Genomic DNA, 19543 nt, shown 5'->3' with positions numbered 1-19543 from the left:
TTCAAATTTAATTTTTCTCGATAACTTATTCTCAATACTGAAAATTTTGCAAAACTACCCGTAATCTTTCCCTTGCTCATGGTGCTCCTCCGATTATTATTGATCATCTCCAGTTTACTAAACGATCTTTCAGTTGAAATAGTCACTGGTACTGAATGCATGTTCGGAAATGAATCTTCCAACTTCAGCTTTGTGAAGAAGGTTGAGTGGCAATAATGGCTCATCACTCTTGTGTTCTATAAATTGCCTTTAGATGCAACACTGTTTCTCCTAACACATCATCTCTATACAAATTATTCAGAAGCAAATATCATGCTGTCACATTATTACTTCATCAGTTTTATTGAGGTAAGACCAAAGAAATACAAATATATTTTAAATACAATACAGTATTCCAATAGTGGTCCCTCGGTTAACGAACACAATTCGTTTCAGAACGTTGTTCGTTAACCGAAACTATTGTTTCAATGGGAGTTTGGGTAATTGGTTCCAGCTCACCGAAAATTACATACAAAGTAAAAAAAAATGCAGTAAAGTACACTTACTTTGAGATGTGTATGTAGAAGGCTCCTGGTTGATGATGATGATGGGAATTAGAAGTGGGGGTGGAGGAGAAGGGAGAAGAGAAGGAAGTGCAGGTGGAGGAGAAGGGAGAAGAGAAGGAAGTGGGGGTGGAGGAGAAGGGAGAAGAGAAGGAAGTGGGGGTGGAGGAGAAGGGAGAAGAGAAGGAAGTGGGGGTGGAAGAGAAATCACCCCATGCTTCATGCCGTCATTTCACCCATAAAATTTTAAGTTCACTAGGTGTAATTCAAGATTATTTTCTTTAAATCAACACTGCACTGCACTATATATTGTCAATATGTCAAATAAATTTCAGAATGACCAAAAATTGTACTGTAAAAACATAAAAATAGTTTATGTTCAAGAGAGCCACAAGCAAGATGTTACCTCAACTGACCAGAGATACAAACCGATGCCTTGCGGGGTGAGTCAAGTGGCTGATTGGCGCACCAAAAACTAGTTTCCTGTACTGCAATTATGTTAAATAAGTGTTAAAATGACTAAAAACTTTAATATAAAACTTGGAAAATTATTGAATAGTACAACCTTCTTGATATTTACTGAAATGGGAACAAATTTAAGCCCTAGAACAGATTACTGTATTGGCAGACTAATATTCCAGCTGGTGAGCAAGCGAAAACATGTCGACATGATTTCGTAAAAATTTCGTTAACCGAATTTTTGTTCATTAACCGAATTGAAGATTATGGACGGTAATTCGTTAACTGAAATTTTGTTAACCGAGGGATCACTGTACTGCCGACTTAGGTATTTATAACTTTTATCAATAACCTTGTAAAATACTTCCTTTCTGAACACAGGTTTTGCTGTTTCAGTGTCCAACTTCCTTTCATAAGAACATGCTTTTTTTTTTATATGCTTTCAGAAGTAGTCAGTGGTAACTCTTTGCTTCCTCATAAATCAAAGGTCATTGATTTCCTTAGGTCTTTTACTCCGTGTTTAGGTAAAAAATTCTAACTTCAGTGTCACAAGACATGACACAACCTCTTTAAGCTGCCCCACAGGAATGTTCACTATTAAGCATCATCATGTAAATACTAATACTTTATTACTTTAGAGAGAGAGATAGGGGGAGGACGACTTTTCTGTATGGTAGCGAGGAAAATATTTCCTCGAGCCTGCCCCCCCAAGGGCACAGGCCCGTGTTTTGCACCAGGTGCATCATGACCCTCTCTGGGGCCCCTGCCATTATCACTCCCTACAGTTAATTTCGGTAACTATTCTACAGCTGGGGGCACGTCACTCTGACAGGACACAGACATTTAACTGGCAGCCATGTCCACTTGCCATTGTGCCTCATGGAGATTCCAAGTTCATTAAATATGATTATGTTTGCCTCTAGAAAGGATGTGAGTCAGAGTCTTCAGTTTATATATATATATATGTATTTGAAGCTATAATTGTAAAGTCATTTCAAAAGGTTTGTGCCGCATAGTTTGATCAAATTTATACATATCACGCACCGAAATAATAAATATTACTGTTAATTGGTCATCATAAGAAAAACTACTAAAATAATATCAACATCCTGTAGCTTTAACTACAACACATGAAGGGGGCATCAGTAAAAAAAATTATTTGTCTACAGCTGTTAGGTTCATATTCTAACACCTCTCACAAATAAAATATCAAGGAACCCTTGAAGACATTAGTAATAATAAATATATCATTATGTGTGGGACATTAATAGTTGCGATCTTATAAATAATAACAATACAGTACATACACTTTGTATCACCTTTAAAGCTGTACATGTCATTGGTCAACTGCCAAATACAAGTATATTTATTGGGTAATGCAGGCAAATTTTTTAAAAATTTTGTTTGTATTCTCTAGTTGGCAAGGAAAGAAAACTCCCCTGCCGAGTCTTAAAGTGAGAATAGGATATTTTAACACAAAATTCTACAAATATATCCCTGCCTCGGTAAATTAATTTTTCAGTCAAAACCATGGCCGAAGTACTTGAAGCCATTCTAGGGACGGCACTCACTGAATACTACAGCAGTAGCCAGTGCTAATAAGCATCCATCTTACGAAATTGATCACGGAAAAAAGCTTTTCATCTCAAGAGTTTATCTAAGTCACCTCTCTAGTAATTGTGAAGCCTAGAAAATACGTTTTGAACTTGATACTTCAAGCTGCCTGGCCGATTCACATGTCCACGGTGAAGTGGTTCAACAATGAGGGTACGGTTGCTATCATGAATACAAATTTAATCAGTTCTATAACCTCTAATACACCTTAAAATTGTAAGCAAATGGAATATCTCCTATGTATATTACATTACTAAATTTGTTCAGTCTTGGGTACATCATGTCTCACCTTCTTAAACACACTCTCATGAAAAATCCCACAACATATCAGTATTTGTTTCATAATTTGTACTAAACCAGATCATAGACATTGATCACTGGTCTTAGGAGTTACTAAAACAAAGATACACACACCCTTGTACACCCACCAGCCTTCCCATTTGTCGAGGAACTTATAAGAGAACTTAGTATTATTAAATGTTTGAGATAATGACCTCAGTTCCAATAGGCTATTACTATGTACTAATAATAAAAAATTGTGACGCTAATTTCGTTAACATGTTACTGACAATATAGTACAGTACAGTACATGTTAGGCTCAATTATGATAAATTTGTATTTCTTAACATTTAGGTCACACCTATTTTTAACTTAATTGTATATACTATAGCTTTTTAAATTGCATATTAAATGCTAGGTATTAGAAGAAATAAATTAAACCTGAAACACCTCCATAAGGCTTGTTCACTAAGGCTCATCAACATCTTAAACCTCTGGCTACTAGGAGGAACAAAACATATAAATGATACACAACATTCATATCCACATCCATAAAAAACTGAACACATTGCATCTAAAGTTCATCTTTTCCATTTAGCGGAGGATTCTTCATAAAATCAATTATATCTGCTGCTTTACGACTTCGATTGTATTCTGTGATCAGTTGGCCTCGTCTGAAGAACTTCAGAGTTGGGAAGCCATGAATCTGGTAGCGCGTGGCTAAGCTACGTTCAACAGTGGCATCCACTGTGGCCAGTACACCTGTTTGGCCCTCGGCTGCCAACTCAACTGCTGCCTGTCCATAGTCACCCTTCATGGCCTTACAGTGGCCACACCCTGGGGATATTACAACACAAATTACAGTTAAATGATTCAATACATTACATTATCACTTATGTCAACCAATATCTACAGAAATAATCTCAAGATTATAAATCACAGCTAATTTTAAACTAGTATGAATAACAAAGTTATAAATTACAAAAAAGGGAGAGATATGGAGGGAGGTTGGATATATGTGTATATAAACAAGGCAAAACCCACTAACAAACACCCTGTACAGTAATATCCCCAATAGCTGGAATCTTCGATCTCCGGAACGTTCCAATACACAGAAAATATAAATAAAATTTTGAGAAACTTTAAAAAATCTCTCTCCACTCTGGGCATTTGAAAAAATAACTAATTTCCGAGTGATTACATCATGCACCAAGCATTTTTGTATTTCCGACCTTTATTTTTTAAAGGGAATAAATTGCAAGTATAATAGTCAAAACCAAAAACCGTAAAACCACGAACAGCAAGGGTCTACTGTACTTGTAATATTCTGACAAAATATATAGAGATAATATTCTGACTTACATGGTGCATAGAACATAACCAGAGCCTCTTTATTATTGATGAAGGAATCAAAAGTGGCTTCTGTTAGGTGGTGGATTAAGTTACCACCCTGCACTGACGCCCACTCCTCCCGCGGCGAAGGAGGTGGAGGAGGAGACCCACTCAAGGGGTTCTCTGGATCCTCCATAAATTTCACAAAATCTATTTCCTGAAAAATAAGAAACAAGATTTAACAGAAAAAATTGAATCAATTTATTTCAAGTTTTACGTATTCATCCTACATCCTTCGTCAATGTTACGTCCTTCTCTCATATTTCTGACTCCCTTTGCGTATTACTTTCGACTTAAAACCTAAAATCTTTCACTCCTGAGACATAGTTTAGGAACTGTCAATGTGGCAAATTTTTGAACAAGTTAACTGTGGTGCACTTTTTGACCAGGTTATGAAAGTTGTGGAAAATTTGATTGTTGCTATTACAAAACACCTGAATTAAATGTTAAAAAGTTTGTCCAATAAGGAGAAATACTAATCTGATATCCATCAAAGTATCTACAGTACACTATGGATACAAAAAGTTATGCCCTGGAGAAGAATTTGATGTGTGACCTTTAGCATTGACATTTACCTTGTACTGTTACAGATGTCGGCAAAGTTTCATAAAAATAAAGGCATTGACACTAGAATTATTAGCTGGACAAAATTTTGATTTCAATTCAGCAGTGACCTTGATTTTTTACACATGCATCTGACTTTGGCATTCTAAATCTTATTAAATGATAATCCATATTAAATTAACTTTCATAGGGGGATTTATACTGATACAACCATCATGATCCAGACAATGTTTGAACCTCTGACTATCCTGTAACATACGATTCCACACTGATAGTCAACATTTTGTATGGAAATGACAAATATAATTGTGAAGTCTTCTAAAAATATATGTTACAATACAAGAGTTCGAAGTTGAAATAAATCAGTTTAAAACTATGAGTGTTTATTAGACAGAGAGGAGGCATTATCAATAATCCCCTGGCATCGTTAACAGGAACGATTTTTCCATTTTAGAAACATTGGGTTGAGTGATCCAGGCCCAAACTACCCCCTTCGAGAGGCATCTGCCAGTCTACAAGGCTTGTGGGAGGAACTTAGGTGGTTGATACAGTGGGTCCACTGTTCCAATATTTCTGTTTACAGGAAGGGTGCTCTCAGTAAGAGATATGGTTGACTGGGAGGGGTCAGGCCAGCACAAGAATGCTTAATGATGCAATCTGCACCAAAAGACCACAAGAGGGTTAAATGGCCCTCTAGCAAGGACATAAAAAAAGTGACATTACTGAATTATCTCTTGATAAGCAAATTTAAGAGCAGAGACCAAGTAATTCTCTTTTCACAAGTAAGCATAAAATTCTCAAGCATGTATTTTTGTTTTACTAATAATACAAAATGTTAGAAAATACTTACTGTGCGACCCCCGTTATAAGGTTTAGTGTTCTTGTAATAATTGAAATATTTGAAAGTGGGATACCCACTGACATCATTAGCGCTACACAGAGCCTGATAAGCCGTGCAGTCGACCGCAGCAAACTCGACCTTTGGGTCATCCACAAATTTGTCTGCTGCACCAGTAAATTCTGGTTTGGCTTTCTTACAATGGCCGCACCCTGCCAAGAAATTATTAGTAATGATTAATGAAAAATATGACAAAATTCACAATTTATCTTGTGGGTTATTATAACAGTTCACAACTCTTAATTCAAAGAAGTTAGCTGTGACAATTTTCTGTACTTGTGGTTTCTTTAACTTGAAGCTGTGACCTTTAGTGTACGAAGACCATTAAATATGTTTTAAAGTTTCATTCCTTAAAGAACCATCAAATGATATTAATATCCTTCACCAAACATGTTTTTATAGATTCAATATCAAATAGAGGTGTGTCGTCTGCATGGTTCACAATACACCAAATTCTAATGCTTCATCACTCACCTTGAAAATATGAAAGGCAAGTTATGTAATGATGGAATTAGTGTTGGTGAGAAAAGTGGCATTACAGGAATTTTTGGGTGTATTTCTTGGGGCTGTAGTCATGTACTCTCTATACAGGTATATTGAAATACTGTACACAACAATATAACGTATTTATGATCCCAATCTCATACTATATTGAGGGTTCTACTATACAAAAGCTAGAAAATGTGTTTACAAAAGCAGCAAAATTCATAGCAATGAATAGAAACGAACACCTGGCATCACAACATATACTGAATGATAATAGCTACAAAATGGGCTTATACTTCATACAGACAAACATATAGATTCACAATAATGGCCTGTACTGTACATGAATCTCTCTCTCACATACCAAAAACCTTAAGACTTCCATACCACCCACAATCACACTGACGCACACATGCTGGTATACTACAGTACTCTCTCATCCCCCAACATCTCACTTCACCATCCTTTCCTACATAACCCTATTATTCCTTAATCCTCATCACCACAATACAGGAATGCCTCGCTATTCACAACCCTGCTTAATCACAAAGAGAATTGGAAAAAATATTATGCTTGGAGACAGCATGTTACTGTAAAATAAGAATACTGAAGAGCATGGGAGTGCATGTGTGTGGATGAACATATGTGTGGACTTAGCATGTAAGCAAGTTAGACTGACCCTGTAGCTATGTCCCACCTAGTTCTCCCCTTGCAAGGCCAAGCTGTGTTATTGTGGAGGCATGAGTTACATTGTGCATAAAACTAAAACAGCTTATTATCTAATTACTTTGCTATACGGTATTTGAAAAATTCCATACATCGTGAATTTTGATACCATAATTATCAACGGTTATTTATGAAGGTTTACAGCTTCCTCCTCACTCCTATCAAACACAAAGTTGTGACAAGGAAGATATAGGAACAATATCCCTGTACAAAGAATGGCAATCTTGAAGATAATGAAGAAACAAAAAATTCAGACATTCTGTAGCTATAGAGAGCATAGAATTACTTACATGGAGCATAAAACATGACAAGGACATGCTTCTTCTTCTTGAGAAAAGATTTATAATTCTCATCAGTTAAGTGTACAACTGAGGACTCCACCTCGGACCAGGGCTTCTCTGGTGGTGGTGGAGGAGGGGGCTCCTGAAAACAAGTGGTTAACAATTATTAGGTCCTGCCTAGCATAACAAAAGTATTGTATTACTGCAAACAGGACATAATATGGCCAGACTTTGACCTCTCGCCCCCAAAATATATTTGATAGGAATGTGTGAATCCGAAAAACACCCTAATCGCTACAGTATGTAAGCAAGAGTACCGTAGGTGAAGAAGTTCTTTAACGCAGTATAATTCCATCTAGTTTAAAGCAGCACCTTTATAATCCAAGACTGCAAGTGTGTGTAGATATTTTCACAATAAACTCTGAGTCTGCTTCTAATACAGTATCACTCACTTTTGGATCTGACATGAATTCGATGATCTTATCTTTTTCCCTTGCAGAAGAAACGTCAAAAGCAAACTCTCCATCCTTGAAGTATTTGATGGTTGGGTAGCCTTTTATATTGAATTCTGAACCCAACTTTGTTTCCTTTGTGGTGTCAACAGCAGCCAGCCTGCCAACAATCTGAAAAGCAAGTTGAGAATGTGTATTATTCCTTACTGTATTTCTGAGTAAATCATGTATTTGTATGAATACAGGTACATTCTTTAGTTCCTTTCTATGCTGCAATTTTCCAAAATTCAACCCATTCCTCCCTATTACACAATTAATATTAGTACTGTGTGTGTTAATTGCAATGTGTTTAACTCCTCATTCTTACTATATCCAGTATTAAAGTAAGGTAAGCCCCCAATTTACATGGGGCTTACCTGGACAACAGCATAAAAACTATTTATGTAAAATAAAGTTAACTTCTTAGGAAAAATTGAGATGCATCCCCATATTCCACTTTTTTTAAAGTAAATTACATAATTCTATGGGGAACACTCAAGTCTGCTGTTGTGTTGTGGAACATCCCTGAAGCTGGGCTGCACAGTGGTTGTAATATCTAACATTACTCCCAGGGGTTATTCCCATGACTGGAAATCATAGCATTAAGTAAATTACAAAGTCTCCCAGAGGTTGAGCAAGATTATCAATCTGAGACAGTAGAGTATCATAAACACACACTTGGTGAACAGACTGTGGTGTTTGGGTATATGAGCCAGGATAATGGTTCTTTTCTCCACTAAGAATTTTTTTTATTGCACCCTCTTTCTTTTTGTTAACTTGGAGGGCACAAAGAGATTAAATGTATTCAACTTTAAAAGTATTGTACTGTATTATTTTACAGTACAAGGAAATAATATATACCAGTACTGATACATACTTGACTACATTAACTAACCCCTTTCTCTTTTAGTATGGTGGCGGCAGCAGTGTACTCAGGTTTCATGCGCTTGCAGTGTCCACACCACGGAGCATAAAACATTACCAGCACAGACGCTTCACCCTGCAAGTAAATATGAGGAGGAAATAAATGCTTTATACCTGAAAAAACTGGCAACACAACCTATACCTTTTGTACCTTCAACAAAGTGGTGTTTTGTTATAATAAATACAGTACAGTAAAACCTCCATAATTTCTACCACTCAAATTTGTATGTTTTGCTGTTACAAAATATATTAAAATTTTTGTAATATTTGGTAACACATACCTGAACTATACTAGCCATGCGTCGGTCAGCTGTGGAGTGCACATTTATGATCTACAGCACAAACTTTTTCCACTTGTTTTTCCAACCATTGCTCAGCGTTTGAGCCATTATGTCTGATAACCCTGAGGGTTTCCTATCTTTCAATGTCACATTACACATCCATTTCACCATTCTCATTTCAAGCCTACATATATCATCTGTAACTGACTATGTTTCAATGCCATATGCCTTTAGTGTCACATGAAGAGATGGTCCTCTCACCATAAATAAAGGAAACAGCTCCCTAAGCATCTTCTAGCCACTTCTAACTTGCAACTGAGCTAACTTCAGCACCACCTCCAGGATTGATGTGTCACCCAGGTTGAAAAACTCATCAATATAATCCAGGAATATATCCCTAATGCTGAGTTTTACCATTAGGAAGAACAGACATGATAAAGAATAGAGAAATTAATGAAAATACAAAAAAATAAAAAGAAATAATTGATAAAATATGCATTACAAGAAAGAAAACAGCCATTCATTATAATGTCAGAAGACTCAAGACAAACCTCAAAAGGACAGTAATAACATGCGGTACCTTACCTTTAAGAACTCGTGAAAAGTAGTGTCGGTGAGATGGGTCACGTCACTCGGAGTGTCAGCCCAAACCTCCTCTTTGGGTTTCTCGGGGGCTTTGCCAGGATTTTTCATAAATGCCACGATCCCAGCCTTATTGTTCTCTCCTTCATATGTGTACTTTGGGACCCCATTTCTGCAACACCAATAATTATTTTCCAGGCCATGTGGTGAATAGGAATGTTAATAATATCGGATCACATGAAGAAAAGTTATACCAGCTTATTTCATGTGATGAGGTTGGGTTTGGTTTGCTATAGGTGGGCTTTGCATTACAGTGAGGCCAGAAGGGGGTTGACTCACAACCAAGGCCAGTTAGAGGCTTGGCCCCCCTGAAATTTGTCGAGTCCCTAATCAGCATTTAAAAAGGTACTGGTCCTCTAAAAATATTTATAGATACTAATTGAGCAATAAAAAGTCTAATGTCTGCTAAGTGTAAGAAACAAGGTGGAAGGGTGGTGAGTCTGGAGCAGCAGGTGGAGATTTTGATTGCCAAAAAGTGGATGGAGGAAGTGGTAGAGGGCCTGACAATAGGGTGGTTAATCTTGAGGTGAATTAGCTGGGGTGACTAATCTCCATCACCCATAATATGAAAACTTTCTTACCTTATTTTATACATCAACAAGTTTTGTTTAAATTAATTCATTTATTTACCTTAGGAACTGACATATGTATAGCAGTTATTACCAACCAAGACAGAAAGGAGAATCCCCTTAAAATTCATTTATTGAAATACTGTATAGCAAAGAAGAAACATTGAACAAAAATGGAGGTAATTTCATAAACTACAAAACAACACTACCACAGTACTGTACTGTTATCTACTGTACTATAAATTATCTGTAAAATATATTCATTACAAAGCATTAAAAATGTTGGGATACAGTCGTATTGCTTTATCTGCCGAGACGTTCACATGTTACATTCCATATAAAACCGTAAAACAATTTATTCAGAATATCTAAATATGATGGTACAGTACCTAAAAACTTCCACTTGCTCCTCAACTGAAACACTGAAGCTGACAACCTCACTTGTATTCATACTTAACACACAGGATGAATCATATTTGTCTATTATACTGAACTCACTGCAATAACCCACCTGTTAAACTATCCCTCACTCAGACAAGAGAAACATTTCCAAAAATGGGTAGAAAAATAAGTACAGGTAGTGGGCAGACCAAATGTACCAAAAAATTAAGATATATAAATAAATAGGCATAAAGGATTACTATACTCACTCAAAATACACAAGCGTTGGAAAGCCAGTGATATTATATTTTATCCTGGCGGCTGAATTCTCCGGTTTGTTTACATCCATGGCAACTAAGGTGTGTGTGTCTTTGAGCTCTGTTGCTGCCGAGGAGTAGTCTGGCTTGAGACGTTTGCAGAACCCACACCACGGTGCATAAAACATCATCATAAAAGTTTTCTCTTTTTTTAACAATCTTGTCAGGGCCTGAGATGTAAGAAAACAGGTTTTGATCAAAATGGACTACAAAGAAACTTGAATGATTTAATAAAGTATTTTTTAACATTTTCTGAATAGAAATTATATAAGTCCTTTCAAGCAATCAAAACACAATGACAATAACACACACCTAAACTTTATACCTAACTCCAATGCAATGTGTTGTAATCCTAACAAAATCTTTTATATAGTCTGCCACATCAATGCAAATGATGGGTTGGATTCCACTGGTCGAGTATGTATATGGATATAATGTGTGTGTTTGTGTTATAATACCATACGATGTCTGTGATTTCATGAGTTATGTGAGGTATTTTCTCAGTTTGCTGTGTAGATGGTGGACAATGCTGTAACACAGATGTGAATTTAAAACACTGGAAATTTTGAGAAAATCCTTATCATATATAATACATCCTTTAAGGTTTGAGGAAAATGGTAAACTTAAGGAAATATGAATGTTACCCATCTGTTTGGTCAATGGATGAATTTTTAAAATGTACTAATCACTCCACAGAGCAAGTAAAATACATACATTCATATCCTTATCTCAAAACATTCATGTCTGTATAGACTGAATCACACCGTCTTTAAACTGGGATACAAATGACATCCTTAATAGCCACATCTGTGTCTATTTCTATATCAAAGAGTCTTAAAGCAACAACAGTATGAGAAATATAAAACCTTTGGCAACTAGTCGGCATATGAGAGGCAGAGCATACTAAGTGCAGCTTTTGTTTTAAAGGGAGACTTTGATGTGAAAACTAGTACTGTTCATTCATATTATTTTTCCAAAGGTTTCTAGAGCATTGTTTAATAGGTATAGACAATCTAGTATATTTCATAAAAGCCAGGTACGTACTGTATCAATTTGATTGTATGTTTCTAATGTGAAGACAAACACAAAGCATGTAGAGGAACTCGATGTCTATGGAGAAGGAACTCCATGTTTCACGGTGAGAATGCCGGACAATACTCACATTAACATCATTAATGTGGATCACGTCTGCCCCCTGTTCGTCCTCATCCCATGGAATGTCCCCCGAGGGATCCCGCAGGAAGGTTGACATGGACTGGATGGTTTCCCTCCGGTCATAGTCCTTGTGGAAGTCTCCATCCTTGTAGTGCTTCAGGACGTATGGAGACGGCTCTACCTTGTTCTTCTTGCAGAGCTTCTTGCCATCACTAATAACACAATTACCACAATTATTCCATAGCAAAATGTGAATTTACAATTTTTATTGTATTTTCTTAGTGTCTACTAAACTATTTTCAACTTTATGATTTATATATGGGAGTAAGCTATCTGCTCGGGGCTTGATGCACACACACACACACACATATATATACCCCTCCTAGTCCTGGGGTAGGAAGCTTGTAATCCCCAACCTTCTTGAATTCAGTTACTAAAAGAAACAAAAGCAAATTACAACAGAATGCTCTGAAGTCTGGCAGTGTTGGGAAGGAAGACCTGACAAATACAGTAAAGTCAGTTTTCCCAGGTGTTCTCAACAATGTTAGGACTGTACTCTCCCTATCAATGTCCCCGTCCACACTCTCAGCCTTGAAACTACAAAGCGCTTCTATACTGCACTGTAATTCCTGAGGTAAATTATGGTGGGTTAAGAAGTACTGTACACACCTAACAAGAAGTGTCTCTAGATAAATTATACAGTGCAATAATTTTTTTATTACTTGGAGGAAACCATTAATCTAACCAGAAAAAGTGAAATAAGCATAACAAACAGTGTTGCAGTCCCATAAATAAGGCCAGTACAGTATAGCAAATCCATTAAAACACACAAAAAATGAACTAAGACTAATACTACACATACTAGTGACCCTACAATATTTCTAGTTCGGTATGTTTGGCTGGTACTGTATATGAAACATCAAAAGGATATCTCTTGAATATTTCCTACTGATAATGATACTTTAGTTAACTATACAACTGGGAGTTCAAGACAAAAAATAAAGTAGAAGAATCTGTTTTCTACACTTTACTCTCTGCTGAGGTTTATAATTTTTTACATATTAATTTTGTCAAAATAATTTTTTTTTTAGCTATATATAGAATTCTTCATAAAACACTTGCCTATTGTGTGGGCGTCACCCTCAATAAGTGTGCTTGGAGGTGTGATAAGGACACAGTGCATAGTTAATGTACAAATATTTATACCAAGCAGGACAAACATCACTTAAGTTTAGCCATTGATACACACATTGTTGTTAAAAGCCCTGTTGTTTGTGACCGTAAGTGACTCTTGAATGGCACCTCCTGCTGACATGGACTGATAAATTACATAACCTGATAGTACAGAAGGTACAGTTCTGTATATGACTTTGTTTAGATTTTTCTAGGTCAAGTGACTCGTAGCCATAATCCCTACTAGGGCCCAGAAAGTTGCCGAGTAAACCTGTTTGACCAATATTGTATCGCACAGTACTGTACTTAAGGTGTGTGCAAATCTAGGCACTGTCCTGCAAAATTACATCTTTTCTGTACATTGATGTGACAGTTATGCCTGATACACCTCAACTCCTCAAATACCATAACAGATTAGAAAAATTTATATAAAATATTCTGTACTACAGGTACTGTATATACATTTTTCCTAGTATGGATATAAATTATTGTAAGATATTAATCAACAGATAATATACAGTACACAGATGTTGAACACCTGTATTAGAAAACCTGTGCAATAAAAAACCTGACAAGTGTGTTGAACACCTGCTCAATTCCTCATCTCTTCAGAGCCCACACCTGCTATTTACAACCAAATACCTGTACATCCAGCTGTCAGGGCTAAGCAGTAATAATATCTCTGGAGTGGAATCATGTAACTTTAATTCCTATGATTGAATTGTAGATGAATGTTCAGCCAGATACTACAGGTGTCACTTTAGGTCAAAGGATTTCCTAGTGAAAAATTTAAAAGTTAGAGACCACAGTGTACAGCATATAAGCACATCACCTTTATCTTATCATCTACCAAGTCTATCTTATTCATCATCATCTTATAAGCCATTCTTGTTACTAGATCATTTACTGCCATCATTATTCATGATTAAATATTTTGTAAACCTCACTTATATCTTATCATATTTTTAAAGGCTTGCTCAAACCCCAATGTGCTGACAGAGTAAAAAAATTCCTGTGTATGTGTGCACGCGTGTGCACCCGCAAGTAAAATTTTTAAATACTAAACCACAATCAGTAATTATACCATTATGTACAGGATAACATCTTTGAGAGGATATACTTCATTAGAGGATATGTCATTTATAACAATACCACTCTCTACCTTGCTTCTGCCACAAATGGATATTCAAAATGGAATTATAAACATCCCAGAAAAACACTTTAATATCCTACCCCTCCACCTGCTACTCCCTCTGGAAATTGAACTGTGTCACAAGCGTGGTGGGTTGAGTGTAGCAACGAAAAGAGGGAGAAAGTTTACATCACACTATAAGGATTTTGTCATGGTGTGTGTGTGTGTGTGTGTGTGTGTGTGTGTGTGTGTGTGTGTGTGTGTGTGTGTGGAATAGTGTGGGTAATATCAAGATGTGGAGAGCACTCAGAAGGGTCTATCCGTCACAATCTTGTGGCCATAAATATCAAGATAAGGCCAGGCATAAAGCTTACCCTGTACAGTCAACGTGAACCAGGGTGGCTGTTCCGCGGAGCTCACGGGACACCTCATTGAAGACGTTGTTCACCTCCTGCTTGATTTTCCCACGAGAATATAAGACCAGTATATTTGTCCGAGTTCTGAGAAGTTTCTTCCATTCCTGAATTCAAAGTACAATACCGAATCAGACTGTGAATGATGCACATCTTGTATATTAACCTTTTAATAAATAAACAAACTACAAAATACTCACTCTGTCTCAAATCATATCAAAATACTGTACCAGGTTAAGTATAATATATTGACCACATACATTACAAACTCTCAAAAAACAAAATAATCCAAAACCAAAGAAAACGTTAAATATCCAAATGATTAGGAAACAGTACTTCACCTTGGGGTCAGCTATGCTCTCAACATAACTCTGGGACTTGGCTGCCAGGCTCACCACCACAGCCCCACATAGCTGAAAATATTAAACAAAAAATATATATAGTGTACAGTACTAAGTTATTCCAAAAGGTAGAAGATACACTTAACGGGCGAATGATAGACCAAAACAATTATAAAGCTTGCCGTTCTGACAACACCTACAGTGTACAGTACAGTATAGCCATATTTGAGATCATTATACCCAACTGTGATGAATATTTAGTCAATTAACTTTCACCTATGTTTCCTCATTTCAATCAAGTATAAAATGAATAACAATGCATATTAATAATTACCCTATACGCAGTTATCAATAATTACCTCAGAAACGATAATTTAATTGTCTACTAAGTTATTAATTGACAAGAAAGATAAGAAATATACTCAATATCATCAATTCATTTTGTCTGATAATTAATCCCCTGAGGTCTTTCATAAGTGGCAGTGATAAAACAGTGACACATAACAGAGCAGGAATTAATACGAACTTAAGAACTAAAATTCAGAAGCCTGTTACAATGAGAGAGTTGAAGCACTACAATAACGAATCCAAATTTCTCTTTGTTGATGAGAATTATTATGAGAGAGAAGCATCAGGTAGCCAGACAGAGATGGGTGGGGGGCTGATAATTACTGTGTGAAGCCAAGTGTCACTCTTGATAAGATACGACTCAATCTAAAGGATGTCAAAAGTACCGGATTTCCCCCCCCCCAAAACACATTTTATAAGTTCCACAAAAACCACAGGGGTATTTGGCCATTCCGTGAGGGCTTAATCTAGTAATGCAAACCCCAAGAAGCATAAACAGATCAGCAACAGGTACAGGAACATTTCAAAAGAGGGACATCAATCTTTTGTTAACTAGTCTCTTCATATATACAGTACTGTACAGTACATGATTTAGCAGTGTAGAGTACATAGTGAGCACCAGTAAGGAATGGATGACTAGATCTCAAGAAGAGTAGAAACCTCTGCTTATTTCACCAGTTTATGCACTAAGTAGTAATTAGGTAAACAGAATTGTACTAATGTTTCCTAAGAAGGTTATAATACCATGGTACAGTGTGATAATATATTAGTAGGAAATGTATACAGTACTGTGCTCTATTAATACATCTCCTAAACAAATTATCAAACACAACAGTAAAAGTATAGGGCTGTCACTTTATTAGAATTCCAATTGGGATCTAGGTACAAGTCGCAGTGAAGACAGGAACCCTCTTTCTTTCACCTGATGTTAACCTCACCACTGACACCCTTAAACACAGATCATAACACAATACTGCACAATTATACAATGCAATAAATGTGTACTGTTTATGGATGTTTAAAGTGTTATATGTTTGCCACAGGAATTGGCCTTGTGTTTCCCTGTTGGAGGTTTGTGCAAACTTTACAATCAAGTCCCCCGAGTCATACGGATAAGATAAAACACTAAGATGTAGTTTAATGGTGTATAATTAATGACTGACAAAAAGAATCAATCAAACCTCACCTACTTTACTAAAAACATTTGATTACGTTAGGTGGGTAAGTCTCTTTTGTCTGTACTGTATTGTGAATACTACTGTATTTAGAAGTTGTAAAATCCAGTGAGTTTCAAATATCAATGGAAAACAAATAAACACACTCAATAAAAGTCAAGCACCAAGTTAATCATTCAGTAATATTGCCATACAAGTTCATATTAGTAACTCAGTATGTTTAATAACAGTGGAAACACCAATAATGACAAAAGTAAATCATTTCAACAAGGAACAGCACAAGAAACTCATTAGAAGCTTATTCTCATTGAGGGGCCTTAACCAACCAAGTTTTTCATTAGTACCACACTCAGTTATTTCATTACATTATTTTTTACTTTTACTTTTATCCTCTTCGCCATTCATTGGCTCATCAGCCACTTGGGTGGTCAATCACATCTGTTATGCACTATAGGTAAGTACTGGCTCCAGAATATACAGTATCTGTACCTGTGCCAGTGTTGGTCAAGTCTGGACTTGAAGGAGCTCACACTTGGTGTTGTCGCAACACTCTCTGGCAGATTATTCCCAGAGTTTACAATTCTCACTCCAAAAAAGTTTGCCCAACAACTGAACTGTGACCCCTAATAATGAGTGTCTGCCAGCTGCAGGGATCGACACTCAACTGAGTAGTGCCTTCCAAGATGTTTAAATACTTAATTTAAGTCGCCCCTTGTCCGCCTATACACCCTAGTATAAGCAAGGCAGATGCAGGCATTCTAATCTCTCTGGGTAAATGAGGTTGTAGTGCAGGCACTAGTCTGGTGGCCCTAATATGGCCATTTTCAATCAACCGAGTCTCTCGCATATCTCAGGGACCAGACGGGGTGACAGTACAGTACTCCAAATGGGAAAACACCTCACTCTTGAAGAGCATTACGACTGTCTAGATATCTGAACGACCTTCTTGTAAGACCTACAGCACTAGATTAGTTGCTTGATTTACCTTCTCATAATGTCCTGAGACCTTCAGTTCATTGTCAACATACTGTATACACCCAGGTCTTTTTCACATTCGGTCCCTGTTAACAAAGAGGGTATTTGGAACTGATAGTACAAATGATGATTTCAGTATTTACACGCGAATTTTGCACTGACAAACCAATCCCCTTGATGACTTAAATAGTGTGCAAATAGTTAAGCTATAATTTGAACCTGAGATTTCAACACCATTATCAAATATTATAAGAATTTTGAACTGACAAACTCGGGTGCAGATAACAGTTTCACTATCTCTTAAACAAACCAATAGGTAAGGGAAGGCAGGCAGGTTTCTTTGGTTAGGTAACGTTAGGTACCCAATATCAAAGCAAGCTCGTTCTGCTTGATATGGAAGGGGGTCCAGGGGCGGAGTGCTCCCGGCTAGGGAGTTAGGTAAGATTAGGTCAGGTTCTGTACCAGATACGTACCTAAGTACTGTACAGTATAATGTATGAGATGCTTTTAATTTTCACAATTCTAATGTAAATATTAACAATGAATACTGAGTTGGCACAAATAACTTTGTTGGTCAACTTGGTTAATTTTTAAAGTAAACTTATCGTTTCAGTCATCCCTATATCAATCTGACGGTGTTTGAACGATTTTGATCTTATCTTACCTAACCTAACCTGATCTAATCACAGAACCCAGGAACTATATCTAACAACCTAAATTCCCAAATTTGCCCGGATGACCAAAATGACCATAATACCATTTTTACTCTAATTTAAACAGTTACATACATCTTCTTCATCTTTCTTTCATTAGATACACTTTGGTTATATCGGGTGTAAACAGACGAAGTGATTTGACCCGAATTTCACTGACACACCTCAGGTTCAAATAGCACTTTCACTACCTACAGCCAATACCCTTAATGATAACGTTCGGCTGCAGATACCTTCGGCCTTCCGTTAATGCTGTTTCTACGTTGTTAGGACACAAAATCACCACATATTAACCAGTATAATAAAGTCATCCACTCTTAAGGATGATACACTGGCCTGGCATCACACACTCGAGACAATTTTTTCGGTAAAATTGTTTCGGTCACGCACTTATTTTCCAAAGGTCAGAATCGTTCAAAACACACACACAAACCCCACAATTTCAACCAAACCTAACCTAACCTAACCTAACCAGACTGTACATGAATTTTCTGTTTGGTTTTCAAGCATATGAGTTTCATAAGGAGACTATACCTTAATTTTGTGAGTTTATATTAATATTTTATTTCAACTGACGTACACAAGATGGATAAAGCAACACAAAAAACATATATATATATATTATTAATTAGTCATTAGGGTCTGCAGGTGTCCAGTCAAAATTACCTTAGGACCGGCCATATCTTCCTAAGGACTTCTAAGACAATAAAACTTAGATAGTCTTTCTTGATATACATAAATACACAACCAGTCATAAAATACAGTGGTCATTATTGATGTAATTATAATCATTATTGATAATATACAAGTGACCGATTTTCAACCCGATTCAGATACGGTCCCGAGGTTAAACTCTACCTTCCTATGGATTTACTGTTTGGTCTATGGTTAAACTTACACCGATTCATAGTATATGGTTATATTATGTGTATGTATGGTCATTTACAAGGCGTGAGAAGGTTTATTATACTCACAAAGGCCAATAATAACACGGAGCGCCTCATAGCATCACCTGTCAGCCACGTCAAACCCCTAGGCTGATTGGAATACGAGAAATTATGGCACATTTTAATCCCAAAAAATAAAAGTTATATTTCTTACTATTTTTAAGATTTTGTTAATATCATCCAATAATACTGAAGATGAGGATAATTTATAAATGTATTATTAAAAAACACCAAAATTATTTGTGAATTATTAGCATTAGGGAATAATATGATAGTTTTTTTCCCTCGTCTGTTTTGGGAGAGGAAAACTTTAACATTTGTTCTA

General features: G+C 36.5%; 1 protein-coding gene across 1 annotated transcript; it reads right to left on the bottom strand.

Annotated features, from left to right (window-relative positions):
- Positions 1-1399: 1399 nt before the first annotated feature.
- LOC121880009 (protein disulfide-isomerase A5-like) lies at positions 1400-19304 on the bottom strand. Its single transcript, XM_042386948.1, has 12 exons — positions 19246-19304; positions 15061-15132; positions 14681-14826; positions 12009-12213; positions 10799-11016; positions 9523-9691; positions 8628-8732; positions 7694-7864; positions 7251-7383; positions 5701-5900; positions 4257-4443; positions 1400-3731 (listed from the first exon to the last, which is right to left on the bottom strand). The coding sequence occupies exons 1-12, from the start codon at positions 19273-19275 to the stop codon at positions 3469-3471; spliced, it is 1899 nt and encodes a 632-aa protein (XP_042242882.1). The 5' UTR covers positions 19276-19304; the 3' UTR covers positions 1400-3468.
- Between the last annotated feature and the right edge of the window lie 239 nt (positions 19305-19543).

The sequence above is a fragment of the Homarus americanus genome, unplaced genomic scaffold, assembly GCF_018991925.1.
Source record: "Homarus americanus isolate GMGI-L3 unplaced genomic scaffold, GMGI_Hamer_2.0 scaffold30108, whole genome shotgun sequence".
Lineage (NCBI taxonomy): Eukaryota > Metazoa > Arthropoda > Malacostraca > Decapoda > Nephropidae > Homarus > Homarus americanus.
The sequence above is the reverse complement of the archived record's forward strand: the minus strand, read 5'-3'. Positions and strand labels throughout refer to the sequence as shown.

What these genes read in the sequence shown, in the direction of transcription:
- LOC121880009 (XM_042386948.1), bottom strand. Translation starts at nt 19,275, where the DNA reads ATGAGGCGCTCCGTGTTATTATTGGCCTTT. An exon ending in CCATACTAAAAGAGAAAGGG is followed by an intron (nt 7,865 to 8,627) that starts GTTAGTTAATGT and finishes CTTGCTTTTCAG; the next exon opens with ATTGTTGGCAGGCTGGCTGC. An exon ending in TGTCATGTTTTATGCTCCAT is followed by an intron (nt 5,901 to 7,250) that starts GTAAGTAATTCT and finishes ATTTCTTGGCAG; the next exon opens with GGTGCGGCCATTGTAAGAAA.